Below are 13217 nucleotides of genomic sequence, written 5' to 3'. Positions count from 1 at the left end.
CCACACATTAAGAAAAAAAAAGCAATCAATAGTATAACATTTAAAAAAGAAAAATTTTATATACACTTGTATATAAATTCAAAATGTGTATAAGGTTATGTAAAGAACCATTAATAGCGGTTAACCTGGGTTGGTGAGGGAGAAGGTATTTGTTTCACTTTATACCCTATTATATACTATTAAGTATTTTTTATAATGAGCATCTATTGCTTTCTGTGCTGGTTTGGAGCTGTTATGTATCCCAGAAAAGGCCATGTTCTTTTACACCATTCTTGTGTGTGTAGAACTATTGTGGGTAGGACTCTGTGATTAGGTTGTTTCAACTGAGATCTGATCCAGCCCATTCAAGGTGGGTCTTAATCCTTTATTGGAGTCCTTTATGTTAGGATAAAAGGCAGAGACATTTGGAGAGAACTGAGATAGAGAAATGCCCTGGAGATTCTAAGAGAGGACCCACAGATGCTCAGAAAGAAAGTCACTGAATCCAGGAGCTGAAAGCAACGAATCCTGGGAGCAAAGGACCAGCAGACACCACACTTGTGCTTTGCTATCTGACAGAGGAATCCCAGATGCCAGCAGCCTTTCTTCAGAGAAAGTATCTTTCTTTTGGTGCTTTAATTTGGACACTTTCACAGCCTTAGAACTGTAAGTTTGTAAACAAAAAAACCCCTTTGTAAAAAAGCCAACCCATTTCTGGTATATTGCGTTCCGGCAACTGAAACACTTTTCTAATTTAAAAAAAATAAGCTCTCTGTCAAGGACTTGGGAAAGTGCTTCTCAACCCTGGCTGCACTTCAAAATCATCTGGGATGCTATTAAAATGGGACTCTCAGACCTGATCCCAGGCTAACTTAATTAGAATCTCTGGAGATTGGGCCCAGGCATCAGTTTTTTTAAAAGCTCCCAAGTGATTTCAATGTGTATCAAGGATTAAGAGTCATTGCTTTAGATGCTAGACATGCAATTAGCAATGTTTCTGTTGTGGATATCTTGTATTCTGATCCAGACTGAAAGCCATCAACTCCTAAAGAAGGAAGTACCAGGGCTACCTACAGGCTGGGTAAAAAACTTTTGGTAGAATAAGGTCTGATATGCTGAAGTACCTGGTCAGTTTAAGGCTTAGAACCCCAGATTCTATGCTGCTGAGTAGGGAAAATGACTGCCCTGGACATTTTAGGAAAGATACTACCAGATAGTGACCATGTAAGCATTTCACTAGACTCCTATAAAACAACTAATTTTGAATGATACTGCTTTTCTTTTTTTTTCTTAACAGGTGGGGTGGTAGATTGTACTTTTGTTGCAGCTTTATTTCAGAATTAAAAAAAAAAAATACTTGTAAGCAAAAGAAAAAGGAAGGTCACCATAATTGTTTCCTACATTGTACCTTGGAATGAAGCCTTTTATCTAGAAGATTTTCTCTCTCTCTCTCTCTCTCTGTGTAAATTTTTTTTTTCATACAAAATTGGAATCATACCTAATGCCAAGCCTTGTAACAAGCTCTTTTTCATGTATTTTAACAAGAATACTCTTCCATGGGCACTACCCCTAGATGGGCCCACTGGGATCACAAAGCTGCAAAATATATCCCCAAACAGCTGAATAAATTGATGTGTCTGATCGAGTTAATTCAGAATGAAAACTATTATACTGAAGCAATGAATTGTGTTGTTGTTTTATACATAAATGGTAATTGATCCCATTTCTTAAGGCTGCTCCTGGCTCCTGAGATCGAGCAAGTGATCAGGATGGAGGAAGATGCCCATCGTCCTGTCTGTTTTGAGAATGTCAGCTGAACCTGGTAAGCCGCTTTCTGAGTTACAGGAGGAATGGCACTGCCACCGCCCTTTCTAAGGGGGCAGTTCCTCCAGGTTCCTGGATTCCCAATACTCACAGCCAGTGTTCCAAGAAGGTAAGGGCCAGGCGAATTACACTGGTTAATAATGCCTTTAGTGATAACTAAAAATAGCACTTCATGGTGATTTTACATCCTTTAAAAAATTATTCTCAAAACAACACTGTGAAGTTAGTATTATAAAACTTTTGGTTTATAGATGAGAAACGGAGACTAAATTTAGACAAAGGACCAACATATAGGAAGACAGATTTTTAAGTCCAAAATGCTGTTGACAGAATCTAAAAGGAGAAAGAAAACAAACTGACTGACACTATTATGTGCCAGGCATTTTCATACATTTCATTTTACTTAAGGCCCACAAAAATCTATGAGGTAAACAGTATTATTCCCATTTTAAAGGGGGAAGAAACCAAGACATTGAGAAGTCAAGTAATCTGGCAAAGGTAACCTAGTTTTTAAATAGCCAAAGTGGGATCGTCACCCAAGTATGTTTGATTCCTTTCACTGTGGCATAGTACTTCTCCCAAGCCCCCAGGAGATTAAAGTAACTTGTGCATGGTCAGGAAACTGGTGAGTTTGTATTGAACTGAGTTTTCTGGCTATAAAGCCTCCACTCTTTACCACACACATCCTATCTAACATTTTGGTAGCTGTCCTAGTTTGCTAATGCTGCAGAATGCAAAACACCAGAGATGGATAAGCTTTTATAAAACGGGGGTTTATTTCACTACACAATTACAGTCTTAAGGCCACAAAGCATCCAAGGCAATACCTCAGCAATCGGGTACCCTCACCGGAGGATGGCCAATGGCCTCCGGAAAACCTCTGTTAGCTAGGAAGGCAGCTGGCATCTGCTCCAAAGCTCCGGCCTCAAAACGGCTTTCTCCCAGGATGTTCCTCTCTAGCAAGCTTGCGCCTCTTCAAAACATCACTCCCAGCTGCACTCTGTGAGTTCCCTCTCTCTAAGTCAGCTCATTTATATAGCTCCACCGATCAAGGCCCACCCCGAATGGGCGGGGCCACACCTCCATGGGAACATCTCATCAGAATCATCTCCCACAGCTGGGTGGGGCACATTCCAAGCAAATCCAACCAGCACAAAAACTTCTGCCCCACACAAGACCACAAAGATAATGGCATTTGGGGGACACAATACATTCAAACTGGCACAGTAGCCCTTAATATTACCAAGAGTTTAGAGAATCCTACTGATCTATCAAAAACTTTACAGAGTCTAGAATTTTGTCCTATTTACAGACTAATAAGTTAACTTGCTACTGTTTCAAGATGCTGGCAGAAGACATGAGACTCCTGAGTCAGAGACAAAGGCCTTTCTTTGTATTACTCATTTTGGTTTGTGTCAGATCCCCAATCTTCCCACGTCCCACGGGAGAGGCAAAGGGCCCATCATGGAAGCTGTGCATGCAGTGGGCTTCACTACAGAAGAACTCTGAGTTTGGGGGAGTTGCTGCTTGTATAACAAGTGGAAGCAAGCCTCCTCTTTGAGCGGAAATGTTACCTCATCCCTCAAGTCTACTCACTGCAAGTGCAACCTTAAGAAATAATCCAGGTAAAGACCAATCAGGGGCTTACCATCTTGGCATACTCATTAAGAGTAAAGTGGGGACAATCAGGATCCACGTGGCTGCCTCTCCAAACGTGGCCTTCAGGTACATAAACGGGAAGCTACTCGAATGGCAAAGCATAGGTAAATGTCCCATATTTCAGCATGTTTATCTCTATTATGTGCATATTTCTTTTTTAACTGGACCAAATGATTCTTTGCTAATTGATTAGTGTTCTGAAGTTGTGATCAATCTTGAAATATAAGAGGTCATATCTCTGGGTCTGTTTCAGAGTAACTTTCTGGGAAAGGAGAAAATAATTTCATATAAATGTGAAAATAATTTCTTTTCTAATTGATTTAAATCTATATTATTAATACCTACTATCACCCTTAGTAGGGGATGTGGGGTATGGGATACAAAATGAGTGGAGTCTTTTTCCCCAAATAGTGTACAATAGCTTGATAGCATGGGATAACAAGAAAAGCTAGGAACTTAAAACAGAATGAAATAAGGCACTGCAGTAACTCAGTGTCCAATAAGGAATACTTTGGGAGACCAGAGAAAATAGATCACTGTGGGATGAAATGATCCAAGTAAGCTTCATGGAGCTGGTTCTTGAAATAATAACTAACATTTATTGAGCACCTCCCTATTCTATGCCAGGCACTAGGTTGTTTTATATGCATTATTTAATTTAAACCACACTACAATTCTAGAATATAAGAATCAGGATTATTCCCATTTTACAGGACAGAAACTGAGTCTCAGAAAGTTTAACTGCCAGCATGGTCTGAGACTCAGATTTGCCCCTGGGGACTTCCCATCTCAAAATCTGCCACCAAATCAGGATGATGAGTCTGGAATATCTCCAGATCGAGAAATTACACTTAATTTGGACTTTCATGAAGTCCAAATCTCCGCTTATTCAGCATTACAGAGGAGGTACAGTGACTGTTGCCAGATAGACTAATTTCCATATCACAGGAACTTTAACCCCTTGTTCTTTATCTCTGTATTAGTGATAATTTATCCTGCCTACATGTAGACTTAAATGTTATCTTTAAAAGACCAAACTTTACATAGAAATCTGATGACTTTTTGAGTTCCCTAGAAAAACCAATTAAGCTCCAATGTACTATTTTAGATGGTACTTTAAATACCAGGGGATTTTTCAGCGAATTTCCAGAGATCTGACCTAAGAAACATATTTGTGTCATACTATTTTTTTTTTCTATTTAGAGTAAAAATTTTATCAATTTTTCAACAAATATTTACTGCATACATACTATGTACCAGGTATGGGGAAATACAAAAGTATGCAAAACAGGCAGAGTTTCTGTCTTAGTGGTGCTTGTGGCCCAAGAATAACATATTCCATCATCTGGTCACAGAACTCTTTACCAAATGGACCCAATAAAAATAATCTATCTGATATTACCATATGTGTGTTTGTGTGTGTGTACATGCATGTGTATATCTGGCCTTATTATTAAAAATTATTGTCCATCATAATAAAAAATAAGTTCTTAAGAAAGTAGTCCTCTCAAATAATTTGTTTAGTTTTCTGAATACTGTGAACTATTTTATTCAACAGGTTTCTGTTGGGGAAAACTTTAAGCCAGATTTGTGGCTTATCCACAATAGTGCTGGTCATTACGGGATATATATTACGACCCTCATTCCTGATTCCAGTTTTTGAATTTTATGTATGCAAGCCACCTCAATTCCTTTCTGGAAGAAGGTAGGATAGATATGAAAGAATGAATGAATGAGCAAGCAAATAAACACACACATAAATATACTTCTCTAGCACTGCAAGATCTGACTGAATTGCACAATTTGTTTCTTCTATCTCCCTTGCTAGACTTGAGCTCCCTGAAGGCATAAAGTGTCTTATTCAGCTTTGTATCCCTAATACCTAGCATCAAACCCTGATGCATTGTAGCGTTTTAATAAAAATATGCTTTCAGCAGAATAGAGTTTTGATCTCATTATTAGATCAATGCTAAAGTCTTCTAATACCTTTATAGTGTCTACTGAGGACACAGAGATATAATGGTCATCCTATCTTATCACATGTCACAAATTAAGATTACTTCTCAAGTCAGATCCCCTCCTGAATTTCTCAATGTTACTAAAAGCACCACCATTTTATTCTTTTGGTCACCTATATGCAAACCTTGTTTTTGTCTCTAGTTCTTCATCTTTTTTTCTTCATCAATTCTCGCTACTAAGCCCTATCCATTCTAATCCCATAATATCTCTCCTCTGTCCCATGTCCATGTGCACTTCCACCAGTCCAGTTTAGATGCTCAGGATCTCCCCTCAGGATGATTGCTCATCCCTTCACTGAGTCCATCTTTCACAGTGCTGCCAAAATTAATCTTTCCAAAAGCTGAATTATAGCCCTGATCATTTTTCTTCCCTACTCACAAATCTTCAAGGGTTCCCCAGTGCTTATTGAATTGGTTTCCACTTGCTTGATCTTGACTTAAGGATCAACTCAATTCAATAGCCCTCTTCTTAATGTCTGTCATGTATGTGCTAAGCAAAGTTCTAGGTTAAGGAAGGGGGGAAAGATGTACAAAATATGAAACTCATTTTCTAGGAATGGACAACATAGTAGAGAGTACACATGTACACAAACAACTACAGAACTAAAAGTGGTAAGAGCTTTAAGAGGAAAAATATATGTATCACGGTAGCACAGAGATGGGAAATTAATTCTGGCTGGGGAGATCAAGGAAGGCTTCATAGAGTGGATCATAGAGTGGGTCTGGACTACCATGCTCATAGAGATGTATTCAATATAATGAGTGCCACTAAAGCAGGAGAATGGCCTGATCAGATCTGTGCTCTGAGAGGCACTCATAAGGACATGAAAATTGATCAGAGAGGGGAGAAAATGAAGGATGAGAGAGCAGCAAAAGAGTTCCTATATTAATACTTAAGAAGTAATAGTGGCCTGAATGAGACCTGAGGGAATGGGACATGAATCGTGACTGGCCAAAATGGCTGCACAACAATATCAGTCATCATCCAGACACTGACTGCATTAGGGTTCTCACACATATTTTATCCATTCCTTTCCTGCTTGATAGATGAGCTTCTGATACCAGACAACTCAGTATGTATCTGGAGTTACAGGGCTACCATCAACCAGTCCAGTGCATCTGCTACCACTTAGGAAGCAGTATGTGGTGCCCACAGCTTCTGCATCTGCCACTGCTCCAGCCAAAGGAGACTCGTCCCCAGGCCCCTCTGCCCAAGTACCACTCTTCTTAAGGCAATTGCTGAGACAGAATGTATACTGAATGTTCTGGTTTGCTAAGGCTGATAGAATGCAAAATACCAGAAATGGATTGGCTTTTATAAAGGGGATTTATTAGGTTACAAATTGACAGTTCTAAGTCCATAAAAGTGCCCAAACTAAGGCATCAACAAGAGGATACCTTCACTGAAAAAAGGCCAATGCCATCTGGGGTTCCTCAGTAACATGAGAAGGCACATGGCTGGAGTCTGCTGGGCCTCTCCCGGGGTTAGCTTCTGGTTTCCACTGCTTTCTCCAAAATGTCTCTGGGCTTCTGTCTTAGATTCTCTCTCTGAACTCCTATATGTCCTTGCTTGTTCTAAGCATCTTGGGGTCCACTTTTAGCTTCCCAGGAGCAAACTCTGGATTTTATCTCTTAGCTTCTCTCCTAGTTCTGGTTTCAATGGCTGTCTTCAAAATGTCTCGGCATTTTCTCTCAAGCATCTGAGTCTCCCTTCAAAATGTCTCTGCCTTTTATCCTCTCATAGAGGACACCAGTAAACTAATTAAGATCCACCTTAAATAGGTGGGGTTAGATCTCCATGAAAATAATCTAATCAAAAGTCCCACCCACAATAGGTACCCCCACAAGACTGCATTAAAACATGGCTTCTGTGGGGTACATAATAGATTTAAACCAGCATACCAACTCTTCTCCATGTTTTCATTAGCCAGAACCCTAAGTGCATATTTTCTTCTGTGGTTCCTGGATGGATCAAGCCAATATTACTCTATACTTCTTAGGTTGTCACAGCATCTTGTACATATCCCTGTAGACTTGTCATAGTTGTAATTTTATATTTCTTTGTATGATTATTTGGTTAATGCTCATGTTCTCTACTAGTTACATTCATGAGGACAGAAAATGTGGTTGCTTTATATTCCCAGTGCATGTCATAATGTTAGATGTTTAGTGTATATTGGGTGAATGAATAAATGAAAAGAAATGGATAATCAAATTTGTTGATACGAGTGCAGTTTGTCCTTTTTCAGAAGGCTTAGACTTGTACTCATTGTACATACTTTATAGTAAGGACAAAGAACAGCACTTGTATATTGATAATGTTATTGTTAAAACTGTAAACATGTTATTAGCATAAAGGTTAGGGGCTAATATTATTAATATTATAATAATATTATTCAATTCATTCCTTGTGGCAGAAGCTGTTTTCTGGCTAGCTCTGAATCCATTTCCAATCACCATGTGTGATGGTTTGGAGCTGTTATGTATCCCAGAAAAGGCCATGTTCTTTTAATCCATTCCCATGGGTACAGACCTATTGTGGGTGGGACCTTTTGATTAGGTTATTTCAATTGAGATATGACCTACTCTACTCAAGGTGGGTCTTAATCCCTTTACTGGGGTCCTTTAAGAGAGATGAAATTGAGAGATGCTTACAGAGAAAAAGCCCCTGGAGGAGCTGAGAGAGGAAGCCAGTGAAACCAGAAGCTGAAAGCAATGAAACCCGGGAGAGAAGGACCAGCAGATGCCAGCCATGTGCCTTCCCATATGACAGAGGTGTGCCAGATGCTGGCAGCCTTTCTTCAGAGAAGGTATCGTCCTGTTGACACCTTAATTTGTACATTTTCAGGACCTTAGAATTATTCATTTCTAAGCTAATAAATCCCCATTGTAAAAGCCAACCCATTTCTGGTATATTGCATTTCGGCAGCTTTAGTGAATTGAAACACCTCATTTCTTACCTAACTCAACTACTATTGAAGCTGGTAAAAAAACAAATTCCTCATTTTCTGTTTCCCTGATAAGTAAGGACAGCCACGAGAGACAGATCTGGCCAGTAAGACAGAAGTGGAAGTTTTGTGGGAGGCTTCTGAAAAGCTATGGATTTTCCTAAAAATATAAAAATAGTGATGCTGTAGTAGTTCCTTCCCCCATTTTTCTCATGTGAATATGAATGTGATGCCTGGAGTTATAGTAGCCATCTTTCAACCACGAGGGAGAAGGCCAATGAAATTGCAGAGCCATCAAAACATTAGAGGCACCTGCCTACAAGACTTCTGGTTATATGAGAAAATGAACCCTTATTTTTTTTCTATTATTGTGTCTAAAAACATTCCTAACTGATACTTTTCCAGACAAAGCCAAGATGTTTTTGTTCTCTTTTTTCTTTACTAAATTTCTTTATCACTCTCCCTAATAATTTAACCAAAATAAAGTACTTAGTATATTTATCTTATAAAATAGAAAAAAAGTTATAATTTAAGAAGTTAGAAGATTCTTCAAATTTTTGATATTCAGTTAATTTACAAATATATGGAGATGAGAATAGCATATCTTCAGTGGTACGACACCAAACAGATTTCAGGTTGCTTTGCTTTTGTTCGCTCTAGAATGAAGATCCAAGCTTTAAAAGTAAGATATTTTAATGTCTACTATAGTATGTTAATATTAGCATGTGACACATTCTGATATGATTCTAGAGCCAATTATTACATAAATGTGAAGCTAGATAATAAATCAGATACTCTACATACATAGCTGAACTATACAAACATAGGCAATATTTCCTTTTAAAGAAATGTGCATACAAGAAACAGAAATAAAACATTAAGAATAACACTTTAATATAGGTTAGAGTGAAACAGTGACACATCCCAAAGGAATCTGGGCAGAGAATAAAAATATATTTACAGCCGCCCCCCTCTCCCCCCCCCCCCTCCCCGAGCTGGGGGAAGGTGCAGAAGTGTTGGACTTCCTCACCTGGACTGGTGTTGATGTTGTCACAAACATCAGGACTGGTGGTTTGATGTGCCAAGCCCTCTATCATGGGACTTGCCCTTGGGCTCATTACTGCAAAGGAGAGGCTAAACTTGCATATAATTGTGCCTAGAGTCTCCCCCTGAGTACTTCTTTGTTGCTCAGATGTGGCCCTCTCTCTCTCTAACTGAGCCACCTCAGTAGATGAACTCACTGTCCTCCCCTCTATGTGGGACCTGACTCCTAGGGGTGTAAATCTCCCTGGCAATGCAGGATATGACTCCCAGGGATGAATATGGACCCGGCATCGTGGGATTGAGAATATCTTCTTGACCAAAAGGGGGATGCAAAATGAGACAAAATACTTTCAGTGGCTGAGAGATTTCAAGCAGAGTTGAGAGGTCACTCTGGTGGACATTCTTATGCACTATATAGATAACACCTCTTAGGTTTTAATGTATTGGAATAGCTCGAAGTAAATACCTGAGACTACCAAACTCCAACCCAGTAGTCTGGACTCCTGAAGACGATTTTATAATAATGTAGATTACAAGGGGTGAGAGTGTGATTGAGAAGGCCTTGTGGATCATACTCCCTTTGTCTAGTGTGTGGATGGATGGGTAGAAAAGTGGGGACAAAAACTAAATGACAAATAGGGTGGGATGGGGGGATGGTTTGGGTGTTCTTTTTTATTTTTATTTTTTATTCTTATTCTGATTCTTTCTGATGTAAGGAAAATGTTCAGGAATAGATTGTGGTGATGAATGCATAACTATATGATTGTACTGTGGACAGTTGATTGTACACCATGGATGACTGTATGGTATGTGAATATATTTCAATAAAACTAAATTAAAAAAAAAAAAAAAGAACACCTTAAGAATTCACTAAGAACTCTAAGCATGAAATTTAGGTTTTATATAGTGAGGCTTAGAACCTAGTCAGTAATGTAAAGTTTTTAGAATAAAAAGAAATTTGATTAAATTTCTGTGTCAGTCCCTTTTCAATCTGGCTTCAGTTCCTCACCTAATCAGCTGGGGAGGATAGATGAGTTTTCAGACTGTGCACTGCAAAGCCTAGCAGCCTACTCTCAAAGCCTCCCACCTCTGATTCAAGAAGGGCAGTTCTGTTTTTACAGTTTAAATACTGATCTCCTACATAAGATTTTCTATAAAGTAAGAATTCAGTAACTCAAAATAACTTGAAAACTACTGGGCAAGATGATCTCCTAGTTTTCTTCTAGCATTAATATCCATGAAGAAATGATTTCTCTAAGCTCCCAAGCTCCAAATTTTTTTAAGAGAAAGTTATTCAACTAAATAAGTACATAAAAAGAAAACTGACATGACAATGTGGGCTTGGTTTATTTTCAGAAATATATTCAAATGGAACTGTTTTTACCTGGTGAAAATGCCGTCCACAATCCCAACTGTTGCTTCCTCTGCAGGAACATAAGAGCCAATCTGAGCCATAATAGTAATCAACGCAACTTGTTTTATGTAGGAGCTCTTTCCACCCATGTTTGGTCCAGTAATTATCATTACTCTCTCTGAGTCCCCCTGGAAAATTAAACAGTAATTTCACTCACTGCTCCAGAGGAGTTTTTAGGTAATAGCTACCATTTATTCCTTAAATAAGAATGCATTAGGTAAAAAAATTTGCTTTGTGGCATATTTAAATATAGTACCAGTAAGTATCACAAAGGAAAAGAGGCCCTCTTTGTCTTCAACCTGAACTTTGCTATTGTGAAAAGTGAATTCTCTGTATCTAGGTTTAAAAAATGAAATAATATGAAGTAACCAGAAATGGGTAATTAATAGGGCTTTCTCATTAAATATTCATTAATTTGCTTCTGTGTATTTTATACTGTTTATGTTTAAAGTCTATCCATTTCCATCTCTCCATCTTAACACTACAGGTGTTATATACCTAATTGCCCAAGGTATGTTTTGGATTTGCAGCACAGAATTTTTTCAGTTATAAATAGATGACTACTAAAAGAGATTTATAATACCAAATTCTAGGTATTGGTTTTCCCACCATTTAATTATTCACTGGCATTTCACTAGAGCATGTGAGGGAGGCAGAAGAGTTGAAACTCTTGCAATGATTTAAGTTTCCAGAACTTTCCTATATTGATCAATTATAGTACCTACCACTTATAGCACCCTTTTAAAAGACACTGCCAACTGCAGCCCTCTGCATAGGAGTTAGCCTTACACATCTTTGACCTGTGACACGTGAACCCATTATCCTGGGCAACACCTGCCTGGCCAAGAATAGCCAATCTGTAAGAAACCAGTAGTCCATCAAGTGGCATAACACAAAAGCTCTTCTCAAACTAGGCCACTCAAATAATCTCTTTGAACTTTAAATTGTGTCCCATAAAGAGGTTCAGTCAGTTAGTACCTGGAATATAAGTTAACACACACACACAGACACACACAGAATAAGGCCACAAGGCACTGAGGACAAAGAGTACTAAATTATGAAGAAACGAAAGGTATGAAGAAAAGTTATACAGACTAGGGATTAAAAAGGGTATTTAGTTATGAAGGAGAAGAAAACACAGAGAAGAGCCAAGACAGGAGTTGAGAAATGTCACACAAACTTCATACACAGTAAAGCATTGTAAAGTCTTATGATCAAAGGAGAAAAAAAGAAAACTGGTTCCATTCCTAATAGTGTCTTATGTCTTAATTAACTATACATTTCAATTCTCCCTAAAGCTCAGCTGAGCTAGAGATCCTGTTCTTCCTCTGTGTTTCCTATATCTTATGGTTGCATATAGCAATGAATTTGTGTTTCTTGCAACAGAAAGACCTAACACAGTAACAGTAGGGAAAGAAGTTTATTATGAGAAGAATGAAAAAAAAAGTGATTAAAATAAAATGAGTTCTGGTTGACACAGATAGTGGTGTAAAACAAACTGGGGTTACTGTACCCCATAGAATCTTTGAACAACTAGCAAAAACAGGCAGAACCACCTTCCTGAAAACACCAGAAAACAGTTAAAGGGTTGCAGTAACTGGGCAAGTGCCAAATCAATAAAACACAGCTTTAAAAACAGGAGGTGACGCTCATGGTGCCCTTGCTGGACCTTCCTCCCCCATATCCTCCCCAGTACAACATGGAGCCAGCCTGCACACCAATTTTGGGTCACTGGCCCTGTTCTTGAGGGGGCAGAGTAACCCTATGGGCATACTGTGGTGCCTGCATATCAGTGCCAGTCTATCTGGTGGCAGCCTGAAAGACTGAACATGGAAACTCTTCTCAGCCTCATGTTTCCAGAACTTGCACTATCAGAAGGCGTAACCTGCAGAGACCTAGAGAAACAATTAAGTCAAAGTGGCCTAGGGCAAAGAATTACCTGCTTTAAGAAACACAATAGAGCAATGGGGGCAGGGGGGTGGGGGGGCGGGGAGGCGGGAGGCAAGTCTTTTTCATATGGAGTAGAGGGGCATTCAATTTCCTGTGAGCAGGGGAACTCCTAGGGCCACTAGCAAGTACAAGCCCAGAACAAGACAGAGGCTCAGAAGAAACAGAGAACCCTGCGCTCATGTTTGGCTCAGGCTGATCTTCTTGGTAAGAGGGATAAACTCTAACAGAGAACACCAGCCAATGCAGAGGCAACTGGCAAAGACTGTGAAAGGTGTTTTTTCCGGTGGTTTGTTTTTGTTAACTCCTGGCACTCAAAATAATCTTTGTCATACGACAAGATGGATACAGACTTAAAGAACAGATAGCTCAGGGACTAACTCC

The 13217-nt window shown here is 39.0% G+C and overlaps 1 protein-coding gene across 1 annotated transcript in view; it reads right to left on the bottom strand.

Annotated features, from left to right (window-relative positions):
* Nucleotides 1–13217, bottom strand: part of MSH3 (mutS homolog 3) — a 291930-nt gene that overhangs the window by 45935 nt on the left and 232778 nt on the right. The window contains exon 20 of the mRNA XM_037801425.1: nucleotides 10857–11014. Within this exon, the coding sequence (XP_037657353.1) occupies nucleotides 10857–11014 (158 nt within the window). The remainder of the gene's footprint in view (nucleotides 1–10856; nucleotides 11015–13217) is intronic.

The sequence above is a fragment of the Choloepus didactylus genome, chromosome 13 (genome assembly GCF_015220235.1).
Source record: "Choloepus didactylus isolate mChoDid1 chromosome 13, mChoDid1.pri, whole genome shotgun sequence".
Classification (NCBI taxonomy): Eukaryota; Metazoa; Chordata; class Mammalia; order Pilosa; family Megalonychidae; genus Choloepus; species Choloepus didactylus.
The sequence above is the reverse complement of the archived record's forward strand: the minus strand, read 5'-3'. Positions and strand labels throughout refer to the sequence as shown.